Below are 26,837 nucleotides of genomic sequence, written 5' to 3' on the forward strand. Positions count from 1 at the left end.
CACCAAACAGCTTAATATCCTGCAGTCTCCTGAATCATATATGAGATCCAGACTTGGCTCCTGGAAATGTGGGATGACAAGAACAGCCATACTAGATCAGACCAATGGTCCATCTAGCACAGTATCCTGTCTTCTGACAGTGGCCGGTGCCAGATGCTTCAGAAGAAATGAAAATAATAAGGCAATCTATCGAGTGATCCATACCCTGCCATCCAGTCCCAGCTTCTGGCATTCAGAGGTCTAGGGACACCCAGAGCATGGGCTTGCATCCCTGCCCATCTTGGCTAATAGCTATTGATGGCCCTGTCCTCCATGAACTTATCTAATTCTTTTTTGAACCCGGTTATACTTTTGGCCTTCACCACATCCCCTGGCATTGAGTTCACCAGGGTGACTGTGCGTTGTGTGAAGAAATACTTCCTTGTGTTTGTTTTAAACCAGCTGCCTATTCATTTCACTGGGTGATCTCTGGTTCTTGTGTTAAATGGTTCTTACTCACCTTCTCCACACCAGTCATGATTTTCTAGACCTCTGTCATATCCCCCTTTAGTCATCTCTTTTCCAAGTGAAGAGTCCCAGTTTTATTAATCTCTCCTCTTAGGGAAGCCATTCCATCCCCTTAGTCATTTTTGTTGCCCTTCTCTGTACTTTTTCCAAGCCATCATTAGGCAGAAGTTCGATTAATCCTCATCACACTGCAGTGTGATTTGGAATACACGTTCCCCATCCCACACACACATTACATTAATAGTGGCTCCACAGGGCTCACTGTGTCTGTGTAAAATAAGGTTGAAAATAATTGGAAGCTGAAGACAAATCTTATAGGGCTAAATCCTGAAGTCCTGACCCATGTCCTGATTCTGTCTCCCACTGAGATCTCTGGCAAAACTACTGTGGACTTTAAATGATACCAGAATTCAGTCCTGCCTTTGCCAAAATCTCATTGATACCAATGAAGTTTTATGTGGCACAGGACCTGGTAAAATCTGTGAAAGGCCTTCATGATATCGCCTGGAATGCAGGTTTCATTGGTTGCTTTTAAAGAAGGACTTTTATGTATACAGATCCATATTCATATACCAATCCAGCTTTCAAAATCCCAGCCTCAGTGGTTTGCCCAAGGTCACACACAGCCAGAAATTGACCACAGAGCCTCATCTTGGTGCCTTTAATGCAAGATTATCTTTAGTAATACAATGTACTGATTATGCTCCTATTGATCAGGCTCTTTGTGAGCAACTGTCAGTCTGCTACACCTCAGGCAAAAATGAATACATCTACATCAGCGATTTGGTTTGGAAGAAATGAAATTACTGGGACAGAATGTTGTCCTATGATCAATGTCCCCTTTCAAAAGCAATGCCTGATTTTCACTTTGGCAATTCATCTGCAGCAGGAGGCCATTAGCCCATGACAACGTTGTAGCCTGTCACTAATATTGCTTAATTAGCCTGAGATCTTTCCAACAGAAATGGCTTTACTTTTTTATTTTTTTGTCATTTAACAGTTCCTAAAAATATATTTTTAAATCATAGGTACATGAGAAAGAATTGGGTTTGTCTATTTACCTCCAAGTCTTCTATACAATCCATCACCACAGTGAGAAAGGTGGAAGGACGCCAACATCCCAGTCAAACACCTCATCAAGGACCCAACCAAAGAACCCCCATGGCTTTTCATTCCCATGGAAAATATGGCCGACTTTTAGCTGCATCCCACAACACATGACAGATGCACCTGCCTTTTCCTTAAATGGGGACTGAAACACAATCCTATCTGTGACTTCAGAAATGGACATCAAACTACAGAATACCTCCTCAATCAACATCCCAAACCATCGTATCCCCATGAGATCTCTGCCATCCACTCCACATCACCTGAACCAATCCATTGGATCCTAGACTTGGACATCTAACAGTACTGTTTTTAAGACAGAAGAAAAAAGAAGACCATAGTATCTAAGTGACTCCCAGATGTCTCCATGATGAGATTCCTAGTGATGTTCATGGAGTTCCTCTCCCTAGTTAAAGGAGGCTTTGCTTGGAGATTATTTTTGGTTCTTTATCTTCAGGTTGTAATGCTCTGTCAAAGAAAAGTGTCTTTATCTTGGCTTCAGGGTGCCCCAACTCTGGACTACTCTAATTTCCTTAGGAAGCTTGTGCCACAGGTAAACCCCTCAGCCAAGAATGCTTTATCTCCAGCTCTCATGCACTATGTTGAGGGCTTTGCAAGCTGCATTGTGACAGAGGGGTATGGCAGCATAGGTGCTGGTTCACTCAGCGGTGGTAGCCTACTAACTTGCAAAGGTTCTGCTACGTGCTAACTCCTCAAAAGTCAGGGCATCAAATCCTGAAATCCTCTCTCTGGCAAAACTCAAATTGAACCAACTCCTTGGCCATTAATGAGGTTTGAACCCAGGACTTTCAGAGCTGAAAACATAAATCTCTACCACATCAGCTCCTTAGCTAGAGACAGTATCAACCTCATGACCCTCGTAGGTGATCCCACCACCAGAGGGAAACAAAGACCTGGAGCTTGCATGGGCTACATAAGGACTGGAAGAGTCATCCCCATGCATTTAACAACCCTGGATATTATTTTTCAAGGCCCTACCAGGGAATATATCACACAGCTTACTCCTTTTGTACTGGCAGTGAACAGATGCCAGATTAGGGTTGGTGTATCCTACCCCACCTTGCACTGCTGCTCGTGCTGCTCTTATGGAGGTGACAGAGAGAAGCTGAATCGAAAATACTTACTATCAACACATTCCCACAAATCATCAAGCTGAGGTTTTTGGTGAAAGTGCCCACAAAATCCACCAGGGCTGGGCGGAAGTTGGGAGGGCCTGTTAAGACCAGGCACTGGGGTCTAGAGAGGAAGAAGAAAAGATGGCTAGTAACTTACAGTAAAGAAGTCACTGCTAAGATCTTCTGGTGGAATTTGATCACTATGCCCCTGTACTGCTAATGGCACCCACCCAATCTACGCAGTATCTTTTGGATGCTTGGGTCCTTCACTATCAAACTATCAGATCCTCCAGGAAGTACACAACTGGGCTGGAGATCTCAGGCTTCCTTGCAAGGACTTCCGGTGTCTAGCTGGGCTGAAAAGACCATGAAAACTCTCTTCCTCTTCCATCCTTCTGGCCCTGGTTGCAACCCAGAGGAGCAGAGAGGAGCAGAAATTTAAACAAATTTACTCAAGCTCAGTTGAGTCTCATTTGGAGTTCAGTTGACTAGTTATGCCTTTGAGGGAAACATGGGGGACTTATTCAAATACATGAGCCCCTTCTGTGTTTGGGGATTAGGGCCATATTCCCTTGCCATCATCCTCCACACAGCACTATTACTTGCCTGTAGTTCTTAATGTGCTCGTTGACTTTGTTGAGTCTCACAGAATAGTTCAGGGCCAAGTTGTATGAACCTGCCTGCACAGACGAGCCCCAGTTCACTTCTGGAGAGGAACAATCATTCGGAACATATTAGACCATTTAAAAACAGAAATAGGAGTGATGCTGGCAATGAGCTGGGCACGTGCACGGGCTGCTTTGTTATTGTAGGGTTGCTCCAGAGATCCTGGCTGTGCATGCGTTGGTTTGTTTAGTTGCCCATGTGAAGCAAGTGGGAGGGTTTGGGTTCAGTTACTACAGCAGGCTTGGCCGCGTCATAGAAATCTCTCTCTCAGCTGACTGCCTTGCGGGCAGACCTGGCAGGGCACGTTGGCAGGAGAGAGCATGGCGAAATCTTGCACTGATGCTGCCCTGCTCCGAGACCAATAGACTTCCAATATCTCAGCCTGGCATTTTCACTAGAGCCGCTGTCTGCTTAAGAACAAGAAGCCCCAGTTACTCACCAGGCTTTTTGTAGAGCACATATCCCAGTAAGAAGACAATGATGCCAATGGCTATCAGGGCTGCCCACCAGGTCAACAGAAACATGATCACGACAGAGATAATGGCACCGAAGAGCGCAGCCCATTTGCTGTAATACCTAAAGGATGGTCTCCATCCTGCGTGGACATGACAAAAATACATTCATCACTTACAGGCCAAATTCTTCCCTCACACCTGGGGGAGGGGTCCTCCAGCCTCTGAGGAGAGAGAGTAGAACGGGGCACCCTATCTATCTTATCTGGCCTCCATCACCACCACACCTGAGCGCCTCACAACCTTTAATGTGTTTATCCTCACCACACCCCTGGGAGGCAGGGTGGTTACCCCCATTGTACGGATAAGGCACATGGAGGCTAAGCGACTGACCCAAGGTCACACAGGAAGTATGTGGCAGAATAGGGAAGTAAACCCACATCTCCCAAGTCCTAAGCTAGTGCCCGTATCACTGGCTCATGCTTTCTTTGTAACCCTGGGAGACAAAGGTGGAGTGGAGAGAGAACCTGACATCTCTCAGAGTAGGAGCAGACACCTGTACCCAACCACACCCACCCAGAGATACTCTGTTTATGGAACTGAAGATACTCCCCATCTCCTAATCACCATTGATCCTCCAAGCGTATCACCCTCTTCAGCTCAAAGAGCTTCTTACTATGAAACTATTGGGCTAGGTCTCACACCTTACCCTGATGCAGAGAGTGACCCTCCAGCCTGGTAAAGCTCAGAGACCCCTGACACTACCTCCCAGCCAACAAGACGGGTGTAGCTACCGAGCACCAGTGTAGCGATCACTCACCTGGTGAGTTGGTGATGGAGGCGTGGAAACAGCTGAAATTGATGAGTGCGTACGAGCACAGGAAGAAGTTGGAGATGATTGGGGCAATAGTGTTCAATTCCGCTACAGGGACGGGAAAGAGAGGGATGGCTCATTAGTGCACTGGCCAACTCAACCTCTGAGAATGGGAGAAAGGTGAAAATCAAGAAGAAACTGAGAGCCCTGGCTGATTGTTCCAGCTATCGTAGAGATTTCTAAGATGTCTATCAACATCTTAGGGGCAGAGAGATAGCTCAGTGGTTTGAGCATTGGCCTGCTAAACCCAGGGTTGTGAATTCAATCCTTGAGGGGGCCATTTAGGGATCTGGGGCAAAAATTGGGGATTGGCCCTGCTTTGAGCAGTGGGTTGGACTAGATGACCTCCTGAGGTCCCTTCCAATTCTGATATTCTACGATTCTATGATATTGAAGAGCCATTGGATATGGGTTCTACTTCCAGCTCTCTCTTTCCCTGTGTATTTGTTATGAAAGGACTCTTCCCTCTAATATTAGAATGCACATGGGGAAGGATTAGCCCCTTCGATCAAGATCAAACTTCAGTTAAAAAAGCAGCAGTGCCTTAATGGTTTAACACATGCCCTTCTGAGCTCCCTGCTCCTGGGAGGGAATTGCACTCAGTGCTGGCTTGGCTGGTCAGGTTTCAGTGCAACTGAAGAAGTAGCTGTCAGAATCTTCTTGCTGAGCGAAGGACAGAACTCTCTTAGATTTGACGTTTTGTTCCATGAAGGTAAGAAATATCTGGGCTTGATCTCCCCACACCTGGATGTAAATATGGAGTAACTCTACTCCAGACTAGCCAAGCATGTAAGAGAGAGCGGAATTAGGCTCTCCCAATCTACCTTGCGCTCATCCTTTGGTAGAATATAATTTTATCTTCTGGCCTCCTGTGTGTAGGAAACCTGCAGCCATTTTTCATACCACGGTGGAAGAAGTTAACAAAGGCAGGAATTTGGTTTGACAAAGAAAGAGCCACCTGGCACCACACTGATCATTAATCGGCCTGTAGAAAAAAAAGGAGAGAAAACTACCTACTGGATCTGGCAGCCTATTAAATCTGAGGCACTTACCGATAAGAATGAACCCCACTGCTATGATGTAGGTCAGCATGTAACCCCTGATCGGCTCGTTGTTCTTCCCATAGCCCTTCCCAAAGAAGTCGATCAGAGGGTAGAGCTGGTCCTTGCACAGGCACTGTGAAGAGAAAGAGATGTTATCTAGACTTGACAGGCACTGCAGACTATTGGTTAGAGCTGAGAGCAAGAGTCCACTGAACCAGGGTTCAGCTCCAAGCACTTTCATTGGCTCAGTGTATATCCTTGTTCTTGAGTGGATTTACTCCAGATTTACACAGTGTGAGAACAGAATTTGGCCCTCACCCTAGAGGGCTGATATATTTTTAGAACCAGTTTGCCCATTCCTGCTATCAGGTCCCCTTCACTTTGAAAAAGCTAACTGTAATAACTCTGACTTTCACTCCAATATCAGTGGTAACAATCCTAGCACACTTGTACTCTGCTGATGGGGCATTGCCACCACGGATGGCACTAAGGAAAGGGCAGGAGATGTCACCTTAATTATCTTAATTCATAAAATGAACAAAAGCAATGGGCCATATACGGCCTCATTTATACTCTTGCAAGCCCACTGAAAGGGAAGAAGCTGTATGGGAGTGACTGAGGACAGAATCTGTCCCATTAGGATTAGCCAAGTAGGAGCAAAGCCAAGGGGACAGCATGAAAAAGTAGCAATGTGCATAACCCCCAGCTCGTGGGCTGTACCGCATGATGGGATCTGCTGGAACAAAGCTCCAGGCAAAACCCCAGAAGCATCAAGAGTATCAAATTAAAGAATCTGTCCAGAAAGCTGGCAATTCCCGGTGATTAGGATGACCAGATGTCCCATTTTTATCGGGACAGTCCCATTTTTTGGGGCTTTTTCTTATATAGGTGCCTATTATCCCCCACCCCCGTCCAGTTTTTTCACAGTTGCTATCTGGTCACCCTACAAGTGATGCATTGTGAGGCCCAACCACGGTGGTTATTCAGCTTATTATAGAACTCACAGTGTCTACGCGTGGTGGAGACTCGGCCTGTAATTATGGCTCTGAAATGCCAGGGACCAGCTAGCTTGCCGTGGACTCATGTTTACTGTATACATGAAAGACAACACTGCAGATGTTTTCATGGTCCCCTGAGCATGCCACCATCTCACCTGGAAGACTTTGGGTGCTGAGACCAGGCAGGCCAAAGCAGAAGAGAGGGTGGCCCCGAAGATTCCAGCCGTGATCAGGGGGGCAAATCCAGATACCATGCTCATACTCTACAGAAAAAACAGGAGGCGACAGATCACTCCAGCATCACCCTCGCCTAACAGCCTGGGCTCCTTCCCCTGCAAGCCTCAGACTCTGACAGCCACCACTCAGATCTCCTCAGAGCACAGCTTATTACAGCCCAAAACACCCTACTTCAAAAGAACCTTATTAAGATTGCAAAGTCAAGCACTCAAAAGGTAGGAAGTGCCAGTATTCAGGCTGCCTGTGCAACCTTAACTCAGCCCTCTAGTGCATATGCATTATAATACAGTCTTTAATTACATGGTCACATGCAATTTTTCCCCCACAGGGCCCCATCTCGTTCATGTCACAGGAGGCTCTGGGAATGAATCAGGGTGGCATAAAGAAAGAGCCCGTTATCTGTAGGACCCCTTCTCCATTTGTTGCAAGTTACTTTTTTGAGAGAGAGAAAGCAGCAATTCAGGTAACTGTCCTATCACAGTCAGTGGCTACTGTCTGCATTGGGATGTGACTACTATTTCTGCTCTGAGGGGCGCTAATGCAGACCTAAGTGAATATAGCGAAGGAACTGGGGCAGGAAGGGGGTGAGAACCACCAGCCATGGATATCCTATGATTTCCCGCACCCCAGGCCAAAGTGACCAACCCAGTTTCAGCCTTCTAAGCCGAGCTACTGAGAGCACCAGAGTGACAGTACCTGGTAATAATTGCTGAGTCCATAGTTACAGCTCTGCTTCTGAGCACACTCCGTGAAGTTCCACCCATAGTCACAAGCAAGTCCTTCGCAGCCCAGAGAGCCAAAAGGAATGGAGTCATTCAGGCTCCCAGAGGCATCTCGGACCACACAGGCACCTAGGAGGGAACAGCTCCCATTCATTTCCCAACTGTCTTTTCCAATACGATGCATGATGCCCAGATGTGCTTTAACAAAGGTCCCTGTGTAATTGTAACCCTCTACTGAATGTGTGTTACAAGTGCCCTTCTGTTCCTGATCCACAAAGGAGATAAGTCTGTCACAGTCCCCATCTAGAGAGCTTTAGCTCAAGCTGTAGCAGCTTATGCTTTCCCCTCTGAACCAGGGACCTCCAACCTCCAATGCCCCAACCAAGATGGCAGCTATCACAGACTGCCCATTCATTTTGCCCAGTGTCCCAAGTTAATTCCTGGCTGCTCCTGGAATTAACTTGTACTAAGTTTTGTTTTTAAAGTCTGATACAGCTGAAAGTTATATGTCCACCCTGCATAGGCATCCACCCAGTGCTAACTAAAGCTCCCAAGGTTCTGTACCATGGATAGTACATACTAGGCCCAGGGTCAAACGTGGGTTGAATTCTTTGGAGACACTTGCAGGGTTGCCAACCTCAAGAGGTCAAAATTCCTGAGTCAGATCTCAAAAAATCATGAAATTAAAAAAAAATCATCAAACTATAATTTTATTAGTCTGTCTTTTTACTGTTTAACACCCCTCTACTCTGCACCCCTGCTGGTACCCAGAATCAGAATGGATATCTGAGCCAGAATGAATCAAAGTGCCCTGTGTCCCAGGATTCCTGATAACTGGAATTGTCCCATCCCTAATGAACATGAAAGCATTTAATTAACCATGGACATCTCATCATATGTCACTTCCCCACCACTGCCATGGATTAAATCTATGCATGTTACTTACCAATTGTAGCAGAAATAGCCAGATAGGATATTGTAGTCCAGAATATAGCCATCAGAGTGCCTTTGGGAATGGCTACAGCTGGATCCTAAGCAAGGCAACCACAGAGTTACACAGCAGCATTCCATAGGCACCCCAAAATTACCTTTCATTTTTGTAGCCATAAAGAAGAGAAAACACTCCTAGATACTCAAAAACCACAGGACAGCTTTCAACCTGATACTTGCATTGTCCAGAGTCTGGATTTCTTAACCTGCTGGGCACTCTGCAAAGCCCGCTTTCGGTGCTAGATGTTTGGAGGTGAAATGGGATTGATGGGCTGGCGTATTGGAAATCTCAGAGCGTGTCATACTAAACGTTGTTTAATCTACTTAAAGTGACAGTGACAGAGGATATTGCATGCACTGGCCCCATCTGGGAAGAAGTATCACAATGAGCGAGTGACAATAGAGGAACTGGACTGCCCAATGTGTCAGCGGTACAGAAGGAACTAAGGTTTAAAGTAAGGTAAGCCTCGGGTACAAGATAGGAGCTATAAAATCAACTAAACAGCTGTCAGGCTGAACAAACCTCGTAAGGATCCAAGGTGCCAGAAATGGCCCTAAACTTGAACTTTATAAACATGCCCTTACAAGGGAGGAGGGTGTGATCCCTAGTGAATAAGGAAGACAAAGTCGGGCTGTGCAGAAGCCTGTTTGTTTGTGTCTATAGTTTATTGCTCTTGTCTTTAATAAGCACCTCCTCTTCAAGAAGGGCTGGGATTCCATGCATCATGCAATCCAAACCCTTGGATCCAAATTCCAGAGCGTTCGGTGTGCCAGTCCAAATCAGCACGCTGGGCCCATCTATAACTGATTCAATTCAGATACTTATAGCCAAACTATCTGACATGCATCCGATGAAGTGAGCTGTAGCTCACGAAAGCTTATGCTCAAATAAATTTGTTAGTCTCTAAGGTGCCACAAGTACTCCTTTTCTTTTTGCGAATACAAACTAACACGGCTGCTACTCTGAAACCTATCTGACATTTGTTTGGGATGCAAAATGAGCTGGGAATCTCCTGAGCCCAAGCACTTTGGAGAGATTTCCAATCATTTCTAATCTGCGGCTAGCTCAACACTTCTGCAAGAATGGTCTTCCTCACGTGATTTTGGCATTCATGCCCCAGGCAGCAAGTGCAGAGATCTGTGGAAATGAAGAAACTAAGCTTAAACTTTCTCTCACGTCAAAAATAGTTCAATTTATTGCACGGGCAACTGATTTATCCAAATCAGTTCAACCGTTTCTGTGCAATAAATGTAGGTAGCCCAGTATTAATTCTATTCTCTTCTATGTAGAGTCTTGTAGCACATCCATCACTGTGCAATCTAATGCCTCAATCCTGCAAGAGGCTTTGGGCATTGGACCCCTGTGCTAACGTAACTGGGCCCCTATATGGCTGATGGGCACAGGATCAGGACCCAAGAACCTATTGAGTAGAGCTAGCTGGAAATGCAGTAAAAATGTATATATACATGAACATTTCTTGAAATTCTGTGTTAAAATTTTAAAAATGTCAACCAGTTCCATTGCTGCTCAAAAAATGAATAAAACATCTGTTGTTTTTTTTAATTATTTTTACTGTTCTTTCAAAATTTGGATAAAATGTTTGGAAAATAAAAAATATTTTGGCCAGCTCTAAAACAGAGATAGACCAAAAAATTACCCAAGTAAAGCAGGACCTGGATCCAAACCATGACTGCTCTTGGATTTACAAAATCAAAAGCCAATCAAGGAAGTTTTGCCAACTCTGGAGTTTGCCCATTTCTGACACACAGAGCTTGATCAGCACAACCACATTCCTGCCTACACAACCTGGGCCACTTGCCCTTGTGATGCTATATTGGACAGGAGTAGTAAAAACCTACCTTCAAATCACCTGAAATGTTGGCTCCAGCCAAGATGCCAGTCGCTGATGGAAAGAAAATGGAAAACAAACCAAAGAAGGTGCCATCTGGTCCGCGCCAATCTGGCACAAAGTTCTGAGCAAAAATAGCAGCTGGAGGAGAAAAATATTTTTCTATCAATTCCAATCTACTAGATCATTTTAATCTCGTTTCTTTCATTTTAAAGACAATGGTTGAAACAGTAGCTGCAGTGACGAATGGCTCTTGAGAGGCAACCTTGCAGCATTTCTTGTTATTTATACAGCACCCTAAAACATGCTATGTGCTTTCTTGTCATAAAGGTAGATCAGAGTTTACAGTCTAAGACTCTGCGTTTGCAGGCAGATCAGTGGGTTTGCCTACACACGTGTCCAGTTTCTTAAAGGTATTTAAAAGCAAGGCCTAAGTGATTTAGAGGATTATATTCCATTTTCAAAAGTGCCTAAATACCTTTACAAATCTGGGCCTGGGCTCCTGCACAGGTGTATGGATCTGCCCATGCCAATCTGATTGTGAAATCAAGGTCTACACAGACAACACAAAGTCTAAGGAGGACTGGGAAAGGATGCGTCATGAGCTAATTTCTTGTTTGCTATTTTTACCCCTCAATCTGTTATAGGGTCGGGCCTTAAAGTGGACAGGGCGGAGTCCAAATTAAAGATGCTTCCAGATATAAAAAATGATTCTGCCACTGCCTGCCTGGAGATTTTGCTCCAGCGGATAAGAATGATTCCCGCAGGAATGGAGAAACTCACTAAATGAAAGAGAAGCATTTCATCACAGCCTTAATTATCACGACTGTTTCATCCATTGATTCATCGAGCTCTCTCGGTGATAAGCCTTTTCCCTGACAATAAATGGGCGTTCTGTTTGACAGCAACAAATAGCCACATTTAGCCGATTCATTTTGATCCTTCTTATGTCAGAGAGTAATTTGTAATTAAGACAAATGCCAGTATATTTTATCCCCAGGAGTGAAATCAATGGGATCTGTGGATGCTCAGCTCCTATGAAAATGAAGCTCATGCAGTACTTGTATGCTTGGTACATGACACCCACAAGAACTCTAGAGTTCCAGTGGTCTTCCGCTCTTCACTCAGAATGAGGGTTCTAAGCGGTTTGCACAATCCTGAGCTGAAACATGTACTGGGCTGGGTCCCCTGCCACACGGCAGGAGCATTCACCTCTCTGCCCCTGGATGTAGATCCTTATGGGCCTCCAGCATCTTGCAAACGTTCAGCAGAACAATCAGGAAAGTGTCATTGTCTCCCTGGAAGCCTTAGTCGTTACCACACCGCACTTACTCAGAACAAGCAGGCCAGAGCGGGTGCTTAACATGAGAGGCTGTTTTCCTTGCAGGCACATAACAGACCTGAACGAGATACATTTCTGTTACATCTGCCCTACTCTCGACTAAGTGAGAACAAAGTGACCACATGGAAATGTTCAGTTCAGCACTGTACTAGAGCATTCATCTACATTTGTAAATAAACCATAATCATGCTGGTCCAGTAGAACAAAGCCCTGGACAGGATGATTTAGTTGGGGATGGTCCTGCTTTGAGGAGGGGGTGGGACTAGATGACCTCCTGAGGTCTCTTCCAACCCTAATCTTCTATGATTCTATGATCCAAAAGCCCATATAATCCACCAAAACTAACCAGGCCCTCTCCACCGAAATGGAACAGCAGCGATTATAGTGAGATGTCCGAGCACCAAGACTTCCTCGTTTTGTGACATGTAGTGGAAAACATTTGCTAGCACATTATCATAATTAAGAGTCCTGCTGAATAAAAAACTCTGGTGTAACCTTCACTGTGGTTTTGTTCCCATTCCACCATAACCATCAGAACTAAACTCCAGTTGACACAGTAAATGGACTGAAAATACATTCTAGCCAGCTTATGTGCATATCTGACCCCCACCACTTTAGTACACAAATGCCTCACTACCTTGTAATGGCTTTGGCCTCACAACCCCTCTGGGAAGTAGGGAAGTTCTGTTACCCATTCTGTACAGGTGGGGAACTGAGGCACAGAGACAAGTTGTGTGAGATCACACAGGAAGCCTGCTCCTGAGCAAGAATTTGAACCCGAGTCTTCCCAGTCCCAGACTGCCCCCCTAACCACTGAACCATCCTTCCTCTTCCATGAGGGGACACGTTTGTCTTCCCTGTTCACTGTTTGTTTGCTTACTTGCAAACCTCAGTCATTCACACCAGCTCTCCCAGCCATCCATGAGAATTAGTAAGAGTCCCTGCCCCCAAACTCCTGCCTCTAGGCACCGCTGGAACCTACCTCGGTAACTGAAGAATCCTTTTGCCTGCTTCTCCTCGGAGGCGGGAATCACTGTCCCCACTACGTAATTTACGAAGGAAATCACGATGACGAAGAAGAACAGCACCTGTGCCTGAGAGAACAAAAGAATCCAGCTGAACAATCTGCTGGCTGAGTACTTGCTGCAAATGCTGTACAAAGGGGTGGAGTGAAATGTACCGGTGAGTAAGTTTCACCCATCTGCCCACTGGGAATCTGCAAAAAGGCCCCCCTGAAGCAACATTCTGCCCTTGTGACTAGTAGGTCAGGGTAAGTAACCTGTGCATTCCTCCCAAGCTGCAATACTGCTTATACCCTAATGCTAGCTAATGCAAAGGAGCGACCCAACCTCTTCCCCCAACCTCTCCTCCGTACCATGCTTCCTGCTCCTCCTAAACTTGGGAACAGATGGTTCTCATCCAATCTAACAGGCTGAGCTAAGCATCAGTTCTGGCTAGACCTGTATTACAAGATGCAGCATGACCCTTGAGACGTGCCTAGCACAGTCTTCTGTATTTGTCTGTCTCTCTAGGTTTTCTTGGCCAGCAGGCTTTTGTGGCTAGTTAAAGGAGGCCAATAGCAGCATCTGAACAAATGAACCAGACAAAGGACAACATTGAGGCAAATGTGGTGATAAGATTCAAGAGAGATTTGGATATTCGTATGAATGAGAACAGATTCTGCAGTTTCAACAGTCAGAAGAAAATTATATCTGGGCTGACAATGCTTATGCTGCAGGGCAAAACCCAATCATCAGGAAGGATCAGGAAGAATTTTCCTGGTGGTAAGAACCTTGCAATTAGGTTCATTATTGGAGGGAGGGTATAGGTCCACTATTCCCTGAAGCAACTGGCATTGGCTGCTGTTGGAGGCCGGATACTGAACTAGCTGGACCATGGATGTGTTGTGGTATGGAAATTCCTACATTCATCCTAACAATTGAGACCGTTACCTTTGCTTCCCATTCCATTCCAGCCAAGGAAATCCCAAGTAGCACTGTCACTGTGATGACCCCGATGATGCGGATGTCATTCGTGGGATCTACAATTGGCGAGTTATGTTCCTGGGAAAGGAAGCCCAAGTCAGCAGTCTGCAGTTCTGGAAGCTGATGGCAGAGTTGAACCTAACCATACAGACCGCATCCAATTCCTTCACTTCCTTATGTCTTTCTGTACTTTTAAATTCCTCTTCTTATTAAAAACCAATAGAGAATGAAGGGGCCTATAAAACCATCATTCTTTTGTACCAACATTCAACCAGCTAAGTCATTTCAGTCGGCAGTGACCTTAAATCTGGTCTGCCAGGCACTTTTCTAGACTTTTATTTTACATTAAAACATTATGGACCTACTATTGACTGTGAGTTCTTCAATGCCAGGGCTGTGTCTTACCTAAGTTCCATAGAGCACTGCGTGAATGGATGGGTCTATATAATTTTGGGTGTGTTTAAGGTATGGATCTGTAAAGTTATTTATACTTCCTAAATAAACAGCTTTAAAATTATATTTAAAACAAATGTGAATCATTAAAAAAACAAATTTCCAATTTCAAACCAGGCAGGAGCAGGCTGTATGGAACAAGCCTGAACTAGCAAACATGTGGAATGGAAGAGCAACTAGGTCATTGTCATCTCTAATTAGCATGATTTCCATGGTTATTGATTGCTGTTGATTATTAATTGTTGGTTATTGATTTGAATATTGATAACTAATCAGTGGCTATAAGTGATTAATTACCAATCATGTATCAACTATTGATTATTAATTTGCTTATGATTAATGCACACACAATGGCATGTTAAGAGCAAAAAGTTTAATGACAGACAAGTTGAGGGGAAAGAGAAAGAACAAATACAGATTTTTTTTGTACAACTAGATTCACTGTTGGCAGCATGGCAGAAGTTGGCCTTTAAGAAGGACTTAAATGTTGACATGGTACAAGTCCTTGCGGATGAAATCAGGGGGGTAGGGCACCTTGAAACAACTCGGATTCCTTACCTGGAGCAGATCACGCACAGTTTCCGCAAAGCCCACCGTGTGCATGGCCACCGCCACAGCATTCGCAAAGGCAAATATGAGACCGATGGAACCACCCAGCTCTGGACCGAGGCTTCTTGAGATAAGGAAATAGGTGCCACCTAACACATGCCAGAAACATTCCATTGTTTAAATACTTCACACACAGAATTAACACTGCAGTACCTGAGATGATCACAGATATTCATGACCCAAACAACATGTCCTTAATGACTCTTTGTCCACTGCACAAACTAACAACAAGTAGACCACAAAAGCCCATGTGGCAGACACCCAGCTACATCCATGCATACAGTGATGAGTGACAATGACACAGGGAGATAGATGCTATAAGACGCTTAACATTTTACAAGGCAATTTATCAGGGTCTGAACAACAAAGTTCAGGAAAGTCTGGATCTGGAATTTTGGGACAGGCCAATCTCTAATTAAAAAGCATTAATTTTGTGCTCATAAAGAATCCCTTCCTAGGAGAAGGAAGAGTTTGAAGGGAGATTGGAATAGTTACTTAGCTCTAGACAAGAGCAAACCCTTGAGAAATCGGCATGAGAGAACCAGGTGTTGATAAGACAAAACCAGACTGAACCTTTATTTAACACGTCAGAGATTTCATATTTCAATTTCACCCAGGACTGCCCCCCCTTAGCCATAGACTCCACTACAAGTCATGTGAATGTCCTTGCTGAGCCGCTGCCTCTCCTGCCAGAGTGGTCCCAGAAGCAGAAGAGATGGAGGAGGTAGCTTGAGGAGATGGTGGCCCAGAGTTCTTGGAAGCAGGGAGCTGGGTCCAGGGATCCTGGGGGCCAGAGCCTCAGGAGGAGCCATCTCCCTTCCAGCCAGTCACTGACAGCTTCTATCACCACTTCTTCCTTCCCCATATCCAAGGACCAGCCTTAGGTGAGAGGGACTGCCTGGGATCTGTCCCCCTTCCCCTCCAACAGAGAGACTGGGATCAGCCGAGAGAGACCGGTGCCAGCTGGGACCTCTTCCTCCCCTCCTCCCACAGGAGAGACCAGGGCTAGCCCTCAGAAGAAAAATGGGAGCCAAGCACTACCTGATTTCACTTTGCCGTTGGTGGAGATGGCAGAGATGGACAAGCCTGTGATGCTCGTCACAGTCACAGACATGAAGATAATCACCCATGTGAGCGCTACAGAGAAGAGGAATTATTTTCACTTTGTTGCCTGGTGAAGAAAGCAATACCACCATCTCTGATTCTTTTCCTTGGTGCCCCATACATTGATCCATAAAGTCACCCTTCTCCTCAACCCACTTCTTCCAGGATGTCTATAAGGGCCCATGTCCTCTTCTGAGCCCAATTTCTATATTGCATCTGCCTGTCTATATCCCTAGCCCATCTTCTCCATTGCTGTCCCATAGACACCAAAGCCCAAATTTTTAAAGGTATTTAGGCATTGCTGAGTTAAGTGTTGCAACAACTAACAGATTTAGGAGCCTATGTCTTCTTTTCAGAAAAGATTTAGGAACTAAATCCCTCAGTCAATGGGATTTGGGCTCCTAAGTGCCTAAATAACTTTAGAAAATGAGATTTAGGCTCCTAAATCAGTAGGCTTTGCAATGGGGGCGCAGCAGCCCCTGAATAGCGTTAAGAATTGGGCCTAAGAATATCGGGAGGGACTGTTTTCATTGTGTCTTGAATAGTGCCAAGCACTCTGTCAAGGTTTACAATTATACAAATTATGTCAAATATAAAATTGTTGCTGGCAATATAGAGAATGGAGCTGCACCTACCAATTCCTGCCTGTGCAGTGATCCAGGGCAATCGCAAATAGAGAATCACACCCCAGATGTTCAGCATGCATCGAATCTAGAAGGAAAACAGCAACATTAATCTCATGTGATCGTCTGCATAGCTGACGGTACGCGTGAATAGAGAAACAACAGAATTGCCAGCTCAGACCAATGGCTCCTCAAGTCCAATATCCTATCTGCAATAGTGGCCACTGCCAAATGCTTGAGATCCATGAAGTGGAGTAACCAGCCCACAGGAAGGTTTCCTCCTAACCTCATCAGTCAGAAGCTGGTTTAAGCCCTGAAGCAGGAGGCTTCATTTCCCTTCTAGAAGTTTTTAAATCCTTCCTATTGCAACTCTGTGGTGTTCATGTTATCCATGTCTATGTTTAGCTCTTATCTAGCACTTTTCAACAGTAGATCTCAAAGAGCTTTACCAATCAGGTCAGGATCATCATCCCCCATTTTACAGATGGGAAAACTGAGGAACAGGGCAGGGAAGTGACTTGCTCACAGCCTCCCAGCAACAAAGCAGGGAATGGAGTCCAGGTCTCATGAATCTTAGTCCAGTGCTCCGTCCGCTTGGCAACACTGCATCCTCTTCAGAATCCTGCTAAGCTCTCGGCCTCAGTGATCTATCTGTGTTAGGTATTTCTATAACCTCCATGGCCATAGCCGAGAACATCACAATCTTTCAGTATATTTACTCTCACACCACCACTCTGATGTAGGCCAGGCCTCTTGCTATTATCCCCATTACAGTTGGAGAACACAGGCACAGAGAGATGAAGGCTACATCTATACTGCAAGCTAGGGGGGTGACTTCCCTGCTCATGATTGGATGTTTTGTTTTCCTAAAAGATCTGCTCTAGGAATTATTTTATAGAAGGTCTTTGGCTTGTGTTCTACAGGAGTTCAGAGTATATGAGCACAACGGCTCCGTCTGGCCTTGGAATGCATGAACATGAAGCTGGTGGGTCTCTACTTGGCATGGCTCATCCGTGGCTTCGCTGCCTCGGCCACACACGCCACTGCAGCTGCACTGCTATTTATACTCACGCGAGCTTGAGGAGAGCTAGCGCAAATACATGTACACAAGCAGGGGAATCACTCTCCTAGCTTGAGGTGTAGATGTAGCCTGACTTGCCCAAAATCACACAGGAAATCTGTTGTGGAGTAGAGGATTGAACCCGAGTCTCTCAGGGGCCAGGCTAATGCCTTCAGCACAGGACCATCCTTCCTCTCTACCTGAACATGCTACCTCTGATACCTTGTGGCAATGAGTTCCACAGACTCATTGTGCATTCAGTGTTAAAAAAAAAGGCATTTTTTTATTGTTTTTTGAATATGTCACTTTTCCATTTCGTTGAAGGACCCTTTTGTTCTTGTATTATTAGTAAGGCTCTGTGTTTGTCACGGAAATCATGGATTCCATGACCACCATGACTTCTGCAGCTGCACAGTGCGGTTGGCCTGGGAGCCACCTGAGAAGCTCGGACAGCCCCTGGGCCAGTTGCAGCAGGAGTTGGGTGTGGGGGGATCAGGACTGGGGATTGGGGTGCAGGGCACTGCTTACCGGGGGGGAGCTCCCCAGAAGGGTGACAGGAACTCCCCGCCCTCAGCTCCTAGCTCCATGTGCTGCCTCTACCCACAGGCACCGTCCCTGCAACTCCCATTGGCTGAAGTTCCCAGCCAATGGGAGCTTCAGAACCGGGGCTTGGGGCGGAGAGGAGGCAACATGTGGAGCTAGGAGCTGGAGTTCCTGCTACCCAGGAGCTGGGTAGGGAGCCTGCCCCAGCCCTGCCAACCCCACCCCCATAGCATCCGCAGTGCCCCCCTGGGCCTCACCCTCCACAGCACCCATGGCGCCTTCCCCGGGCCGCACCTTCCCCGAGTACCCGCGGCGCTTCCCCAGGTTGCATCCCCACGCAGCGCCCGCACCCCCCTCAGTACCCAGGGCGCCCCCCGGGCCGCCCCCGGAGTAACTCCCCACCCCCGCAAGTTTTAGTTAGGGGTATATAATAAAAGTCATGGATAGGTCATGGGCCATGAATTTTTGTTTACCGCCCGTGACCTGTCCATGACTTTTACTAAAAAGTGCTCATACTAAAACGTAGCCTTAATTATTAGAGCGGGTTAATAGAAATGTCTGATCTACCATCTCTAGACCATTCATTGTTATGTATGCTTTTATCACATCCCTCTTATCTGTCTCATCTCTAAGATAACTCCCAATTCAAATCTCTCTTCATATGGAACCCTTCTTATGCCCCTAATTATTTCATCACTGGTCTTTCACCCTGCCCCCCATTCTTTCTGTTGTATGCTGCCTGAAATAGGGTGACCAGAACTGAACAGAGTCTTCCAGGTGAGGGCATCGGTTTGACATATAATGAAATGAACATATTTTCAGTATGATTTCCCATCCCCATTCCTTACACCTTCTAACCCATTTGTTTGATTGTTTTTTCGGCACCTTGAGCAGAGACCTCCCTGAGCTTGCTGCAAAGATACCCAGTGGAGGCAATCAGGTTAGAACCTAGTAACGTGCAACAATTATTCAAATGTTTCCTTTGAATCTGTCTTCTACTTGCCATGTCACCCTAGTATTTGAGCATCTCACGGTCTTTAATGTATCTAAACTCACAGCAAGTAAAGTGATATTATCTCCATTTCACAGGTGAGACACTGAGGCACAGGGTGTCTCTGTAACACACAGAATGCCTTCAGCAGAACACAAAATTGAACCAAGGCCTCCAAAGTCCTAGACTGATCCCCTGGACCATCCTTCCTCCCTACCTACATTACCTGCCATTTGTCAAGTTTGAATGTCACCTGCCACCATGTGGCTTAATATAATGGGTCATACTTGGCAGATGAGGCAACAGGGTTGCATAGATCTGTCACAGTAAAATAAGACAGATTATACAGTGAACCCAGGGAGAAGAAAAGTTCTGCACTGAATTTCAAACCCAAGCCATTACCCTCTGTATGGTCCCATTGAAGTCAATGGGATGGCTTGAGGAGTGATCTACAACTTGGGGAGAGTGAAGGTGGCGAGATCGGGTTGTACGTGAATTGTTGCCAGCATAGGACCCAAGTTCTCCCATTACACTTCCTTCTGGTCTGTAGGCAGCAAAAAACAAAAAAAACAAAAAAAACAAAACAAACCACTCACCATCACCCCTTTCACCCATCCAAATCGGACAGGCTCTCTTTGAGGCTTTTCCCCACCCTCACCACCATCTTCCTCAGTAGTTTCGTCACTCAGGCCGTTACTTCTCTGGGGCTCGTACACAGGGTTGTGGAGATGACTATTGTCCGACTGAGAAAGCAGAGAGAAATCAAGTCACAACAGGGCATAGAGGTGGGACAGAAAGGAAGATGTCTGGGACCATATTAGACCTTGTCAATTTTCAAACCTCTGTTCGAAATTTTTAATCCTAGAGGTAAGCAGCAATGTTGTGCTAACAAGGTTTGTCCGGGCAGGACCTGTCTCTCACTAGGTGTCTGTACAGCGCTGAGCACAATGGGACCCCAATTTCAGTTCACACCACCATCATACAAATAATGAATAACACCACCCTACAAGTAGAGATGTACTCCTGTTTCTCCTTAAAATACTGTAAATCAGAACTTGCAAATAACAATAATACCTAGCTTGTATATAGCGGTTTTCATCAGTGGTAGCAGATCTGGGGAGTGGAGTCTTTGGGTTTTTTAGTTAGTTAATATTTGTATAGTGCTGTAAAAATATAAGGAACTATGGGTGAGATTTTCACAATCTGTCTGTTTTAAGGATTGACGTGGCCCCCATCACTATCGGACCTGAGGACCTCACAATCTTTAGTGCATTTATCTTCACACAATCCTGGGAGGCTGGAAAGCACGGTTATCCCCATTTTACAGATGGGAAACAGAGGCTAAAGACCAGATTTTAAAGGTATTTAGGTGCTTAAAGATGCAAGTGTTTTCAGTGGGATTTACGTGCCTAGGTACTTTTGAAATCCCCCATAAGCAGCTATTTGCATCTTTAGGTGCTGAAATACTTTTAAAAACACGGCCCTTAGTAAAGGTGATGGGACGCATGGGAAAACCACTGTTCACAGGATGCCTCAAACGGAGCTTTCATCAGCAGTGCAAGGACAACTGAAATATCTCCGGGCACGGGGGCAAGATGATGACAGATTACTGCTTGGGTCTGTGTCATGCTGGTACGCCCCTTCCCAATAGCTGGAGTAAAAGAACTTGAAACACCTTGTCTGAAATTACTGAACCTCCAGGACTACTTTCTTAAGAGCTTTGGCAACAGAGAAGGGGGTTCTGGGTTGGGATGCAGATAGATACCCATAAGGCCAGAGATTTTACAGACCATGGAGCCCTATTCCCCCTCCAAGTAAGAGGTACAATAGTGGGAGCAGTTTAGGGACAACTCGCCCTGCCCAAAGTCAATCTGTTTGCTGGATAAATACAGGATTTGAGTCTGTAGGTCCATCAAGCCAGGAACTTTCTGCAGCACTAATTTCACTTGAAAATAAAAAACCACAAGCATACCTCTGTTTGCCGCAAGGTCAAGGTAAATGACCATAACTGTGCAGAGAGACTTCAGCAGCATTCCTTCTATCCCCCAGGACAGAAAAAGGATGGGACATGGAAACATAACCCTACGCCACCATTTATGAGGCAGATTCATGGCCCAAGATCTCAGACCTGACTTTGCTAGGAAGCAACTGAGTTTTGCAAGTCCTCTGCCAGGCCATTTCTTTTCTTTATTTACTTGAGTTTATAAAAATGCTAAAAAGGGGGGCACCTAGCTACATGTTCTTGGCACCCTTGGCATAACTTAAAAATACATCCGAATGCAGGTGACCCTCCCAATCCCCATCCTGGCCATTACAATTCTTCCCTAGCTGCTCCTTGCCGTGCCTGGAGGGAAAATATGCTCTGAAGAGCATCAGAAATGGGATGTTTTAGACCAAGGAAGGGGCAGATTCCAAAGCTGGAGACAGATTTCACTCTGCATGGATACGATGGAAGCAAGGCCTTGTTATTATCGGAAAGCAGACAGGCTTCTTCTTCATATGCAGTAGAATGACATCAATGGGAAAATATTGCAGAGCATGAGGGTAGTTAGGTTACAATACTACCGCAGGTTTGTTTTATGTTTGGGAATATGAATTTTACAGCAATATTCATTGTTCATCCTATATGCCAGTGTGATTTACCTCTGACCTCTCAGGAGAGTGACACAAGCTGATGGAGTCATGAGCTGATCCATCTGCCTGATATTTAAGTCTCAACAGCCAACATTTTCTCCTGGTGGAAACAGGGCACTCAGCGCTCCGAAGTTGTTGGTTGTCTGCAATAGAGCTGGAGAACCATTTGCAGTAACCTAAAGCATCAGAATTCACCTTTGTTGTTGGTTAGTAACCTGATTAAGAACAGATCACGATTTCCACCCATGGTTCACAGTTATTCAGCGACTCTTTCTATGACCCGTGTTTGCAGAAGGCTTATTTCAAAATCTATGTTTCTTCTGCAGGAATAGAGATAAGTACAGAAAGAGCATTCGCTACACACAGCCTAGAGCACTGCTCAAGTAAATCGAAGCCTGCTACATAGCTTACCTTCAAGAAAGAATGTAGATCTGCCAGCGTGGGCCTAACTTTATTGGTTTCACCCACCGCCTTCGTGTTGGCATAATGTTCATAAGTTGGCACAACATCCACTGTGTTGTAGCCAAAGGTCCTCATGTAGAAAGTGCTCCTGTGGGTGAGGTGGCTGGGATGGGGAGCCTCGCAGGTGGCAGGGGCAGGCTGTCCATAGTGAGGTTTGCCGCTGTCCTCGGTGCTGATCAGGGTGCTAATGGTGAACCTGCCACTGGCATGGGCCAAGTCAGTTAGTTCTGTGGCTGGCAATTCCGCCATTTCATCCCTGCTCTTCTCTCTGCCTGGGTCTCTCTTGGTCAAGTGATGGGGAGCTGTGATGCTATTGGCAGCACACAGGAGCATATGGAGACTTTATACACAGCGAAACCAGAACGAACCAACTGGCCACCACTTAATCAATTACTCACGGGGAAAACTAATTGGCTTGAACCACTCGGAGCTGGTCATGGGAAAGAATAGCCTGAGGGAGTATCAAAATGCCTGTTACCCGAATCGCTGACTCCCAGTGCCTGATCGGGGCTGCGATAACAGATTGGAAATTAAGTCCCAAGGACAGATCAGTGGGAGAATGTGGAGTTATGTTTCTCCTGCAGCCTAACCAGGTACATTCTGTTCCCGCTGTTAGGTAAAAACAAAAACAACAGCTCTCTCTCGGGAATATTGCCCCAGCCTGAACGGCCTCTGTAAAATGGCTACAGAGGAAGTATATTGGCCTTTCCCTGGGTTTTTCTTGTCACTGCCCATGTGACTCAGAGGCTTTCAGGTAGAGCTGCTGAGTTTAAGCCTGTCAAACAGGAAACATCTAGACTCTCTGTTATGTCATGTAACTTCATGCAACACACTGTGTCAGATTCAGCTATTTACAGTGCAATTTTAGTTTAGACAGCACCTTCTCTACACACCAGGAATCCCAAAGGTCTTTGCAGTGTGGAATAGGGAAGTTGTAGAGTTAAATAAAACGAGAGAGAGAGAGAGGAGTTGAGCAATGGCTCAGGGAGAAAAATGTCTCCCTCAGGGATCTGATGGAGAGAGGAAAATGTGAGGAGGATACAGGGAGAGTGCTCCAGATGACAGGCGAGGCAGAGTAGAAAGCTCTCCTGCCAACGCCAGCAAGACTGTGGGAAGTAACAGGGAGGAGGCTGACATGGGATAAGAGACCTCACATGGCCCGGTGCTGAGTGCCTTCAACTCCTATTGATTCAGCGGGAGCTCAGAGTGCGCAATACCTCACGGGAGGAACTCAGCCGCTTGTAGGCTCTTGTCTGAGCAGAGGGAAATTGTAGATGTGGGGTAGAGTTGCTTGTGATTCTTCGTATGCGTGGGACACAGGAAAGCAGCATTCTGTGCATGCTGGGGTCCAGAGACATAGGGCTGTAGCATTGCAGTTCTCATCTCAGCACTGGGGGTGGGAGCACCAATGATTGATCTGTCTGATTATTATACACAGTGTTCTCCACTCATGTGCAGTGCCTGGGGGCAAAGCTGTGAACTTATCTCCCTCTGGCTCCCATTACCCAGTGTCTAAGCAACTAACAATCTTCAGTCCTCACAGCAACCCAGTGAGGTAGGGCAGTGCTATCACCCCCATTTTACAGATGGAGAACTGAGGCACAGTAGGACTAAATGACTTGCCCAAGGTGAGGTCATTCAGAAGAGCAGGAATTGGACTCAGCTCTCCTTGAGTCCCTGGGTTGGTCCCCTAACTATTGAGCCATCCTCAGAAGGATGGGCAGGTACCCAAGAGTTAGGCATTTAGATCACGGGACAGTTATGTTCCCTCTAGTGAGCACAGGGCCAGATTTTTCAGAACTGCATGCGATCAAGCAGCTCTCTGACAAACTGTGTATACGAGCACATCCTTCATCCACATGCCATCACCAGCATCCCGTGTGCACATACTTGGGCCATCGGAAGGTGGCGGGTATATTTTATTGGCACAACAAAAGCTGGGATGTTGTGTTTTTGTAATGAGTGGACAAGTACATGTGTGTAGTGTATAATCTGGAGCAATTCCCAGAATATGGATCTCCGCACGGTGCGCAAATAGCTGGATTTGGCAAACAGGCATGGTGTAAAAATACAACATTTTACCAAAAAGAATTTTTTTTTGCTGTTGCCTGCAAAACACTAGGAAAGGTATTTGAAGGCAGCCTGCACAGGGAAATAAAGTAGGCTTTGGGCTCATTTTCCTTCTGTATGATATAAAGAGAAAACCTGAAGTATTTCTGTGCAAAAAAAAAAAAATTGGGTTTTTTTTAGCATTATAAATCCAGATCATTTCTACCCTGGGGGACTCTATGGTGACTGGAGAGCTAATGAAATAAACATCTCAAGAGACTGAAAGGTGAACAGTGATAGGGAAAGGGATTTTAAAGTAAGATAATTTAAAATTTTGCTTTTGCTAACGCCAGTAACTCAATCTCTTGGGAGAAGTGATTTTTTTAAAACAAAAAGTTAAACTCTCCTGGCCTTTGGGTTAAAGCATGAAAGCTCATGAGACAAATCTCCATGACTTCCACAACCTGGAAACACCAGCTAGACCAGATAAGAGTGGCTCAAGTTGGGTACATGGCTCTGGATTAAAGATCATGAAAATCCAGGACAAATATACAGATCTGAGGCAGCACTAGTGCTGGAAAGCATTATGCAAGCACCTTTCGCAGAACTCGGCCAACCTGCCTTGCTCCTAACCTGCAGCATCTCCCTGAGCTGCTCATACCACACCGTGCAAAAGAATATGACAGTTGTGTGACGGGGACACAACAAACCAATCAGATATTAATGTTATCTTCCAATTAATCCCCCCTCATTGCATCCTTCCACTGGCTCCTCCTTCATCACAGACACAAATTTCTTGCCTTTACTTTTAGGGCTCTCCCTAGTTTGGCCTCACTGTCTGTCAACTCTTGAAGCCAGATGCTGCTTCTTCTGTGCCAGCGGTGCTAGCCATTAGGACCCATCCATCAAGTCTCTTTGGGCTTTCTCCCATGCTGCCCCATATGTGCAGGAGAGCTCCCATGAAGCACCACATTTGTCATAAGCAGAGACATTTGTCATACCGTATGCTCAGATTGTAAAGCAGGGACTGTCTTATCACAGGTGTGTGGTGCCCAGTCAAGAGGGCCTTGATCCTGGACTGGGATCTCCAGGCACAGCCACGATACAAATAATAAAACCACAGTGAGAAATTAAGCCCCAGTTCACCAATGTATTTAAGTCCCTGCTTCACTTTAAGGACTTGACTTAAGCACATACTTTGGTGCCTTGTTCGATAGGGCTGAGATTTCTCACGTTTACTGCTAGGCACGTCTGGAGTGCTTTGCTGACTCAGGGTGGTAGGGCTGCTGGGAAGATTTGTGAACCCCTAATCCACACAACAGGTATAGTACTAGAGGTGGCAGCAGTGTGGGATTCCTGCATGGGGTCCCACTGATATGCTCCCACCTCACCATGCAGAGCCTGGACCTCACGCAGGAAGAGCAACCTACAGAATGAGACTGGCATCAAGGGTGCCCATTAGCCAGAGTGGCGGCGACTTACTGTGATGTGGAGACCAGTTAATGAACCCATTCCATACAGGGCATCAAACACCCTTCATATGGTAACAAGTCCTGGCCTGGCCTCAAGCGAGTGACCTAAAGATGAAAGACCACATAGACCATTAACAACCCCCAGAACCCAAAATTGCCTTTCAAATGGGCTTCTGTATAACTGATGCTTGAAGCCTGTGAAACTCCTACCGGCGCTAACAGGCGTTACCCAGGTGCACTGAGAAGTGAACATACCCCGCAGGGACTGGATTATGTACTTTGCGTAAAGCACTCACACCTCAAGGGAGCTGAGTAGCTGCAGTTCCTGGACTTCTAGGTACACTATTCAGCACCGCTCAGGATAGGGCCCATATCGGATATACTACGGAGATGCTAAGGTAATCTGTCATTATTATTTGTCTTGCAGTAGCCCTGAAGGGCCCCATGCAGGGATTGAGGCCCCATTTCTAGAAACACGTCTTGAAAGATCCAGAGATTATGGCCCCAATTCAGAAAGCCATCTAAGTGCAGGCTTATTTCCTTTCCTATTCAGGAGAGATCCCAAAACCAAGACTCAGGTTCTGCTGGCTTCAATGAGGGGGACAGCTCCTAAATTTCAAGTTGACCTCAATGGAGCGTAACCATGCACTTAAAGACAAGCATGTTCTCAAGCGCTGCCCTGAATAGGGATGGGCTGCCTGAACTGGGGCCTAAATGCTGATCTCATCTGATCAAACAGAACTTCTGAACAGGACAGAGGTGGGTGTACGCGTGTGTGTGGCGGCGGGGGGCTCTTCCAGGGACTGAACACTGGGAGGCTTGTTCCCGAAGTCACATGTCCATTTAAAAGCAGTTACAGATAAGATCTCTCAAGACAGCAAATAGAAGTCAGGTCATAAAGTTTGAGTGCGACACCAGAAAAGCCATT

General features: G+C 45.9%; 1 protein-coding gene across 3 annotated transcripts in view; it reads right to left on the minus strand.

Moving 5' to 3' along the window:
* SLC12A3 (solute carrier family 12 member 3) overlaps nt 1-22,700 on the minus strand; it is a 39,528-nt gene extending 16,828 nt beyond the window's left edge. For 2 of the 3 annotated variants that reach the window (XM_043494948.1, XM_038368271.2), the window contains exons 1-16: nt 22,338-22,700; nt 19,889-20,035; nt 16,711-16,786; nt 16,013-16,108; nt 14,921-15,060; nt 13,877-13,987; nt 12,907-13,018; nt 10,593-10,723; nt 8,689-8,773; nt 7,717-7,871; nt 6,939-7,046; nt 5,795-5,918; nt 4,689-4,790; nt 3,856-4,011; nt 3,357-3,456; nt 2,760-2,871 (exon numbers count right to left, since the gene is read on the minus strand). In XM_043494948.1, coding sequence (XP_043350883.1) covers nt 2,760-2,871; nt 3,357-3,456; nt 3,856-4,011; nt 4,689-4,790; nt 5,795-5,918; nt 6,939-7,046; nt 7,717-7,871; nt 8,689-8,773; nt 10,593-10,723; nt 12,907-13,018; nt 13,877-13,987; nt 14,921-15,060; nt 16,013-16,108; nt 16,711-16,786; nt 19,889-20,035; nt 22,338-22,637 — 2,055 coding nt within the window. In that variant the 5' untranslated portion in view covers nt 22,638-22,700. The remainder of the gene's footprint in view (nt 1-2,759; nt 2,872-3,356; nt 3,457-3,855; nt 4,012-4,688; nt 4,791-5,794; nt 5,919-6,938; nt 7,047-7,716; nt 7,872-8,688; nt 8,774-10,592; nt 10,724-12,906; nt 13,019-13,876; nt 13,988-14,920; nt 15,061-16,012; nt 16,109-16,710; nt 16,787-19,888; nt 20,036-22,337) is intronic. The other variant, XM_043494949.1, reaches the window with a different exon arrangement.
* Between the last annotated feature and the right edge of the window lie 4,137 nt (nt 22,701-26,837).

The sequence above is a fragment of the Dermochelys coriacea genome, chromosome 12 (genome assembly GCF_009764565.3).
Source record: "Dermochelys coriacea isolate rDerCor1 chromosome 12, rDerCor1.pri.v4, whole genome shotgun sequence".
Classification (NCBI taxonomy): Eukaryota; Metazoa; Chordata; order Testudines; family Dermochelyidae; genus Dermochelys; species Dermochelys coriacea.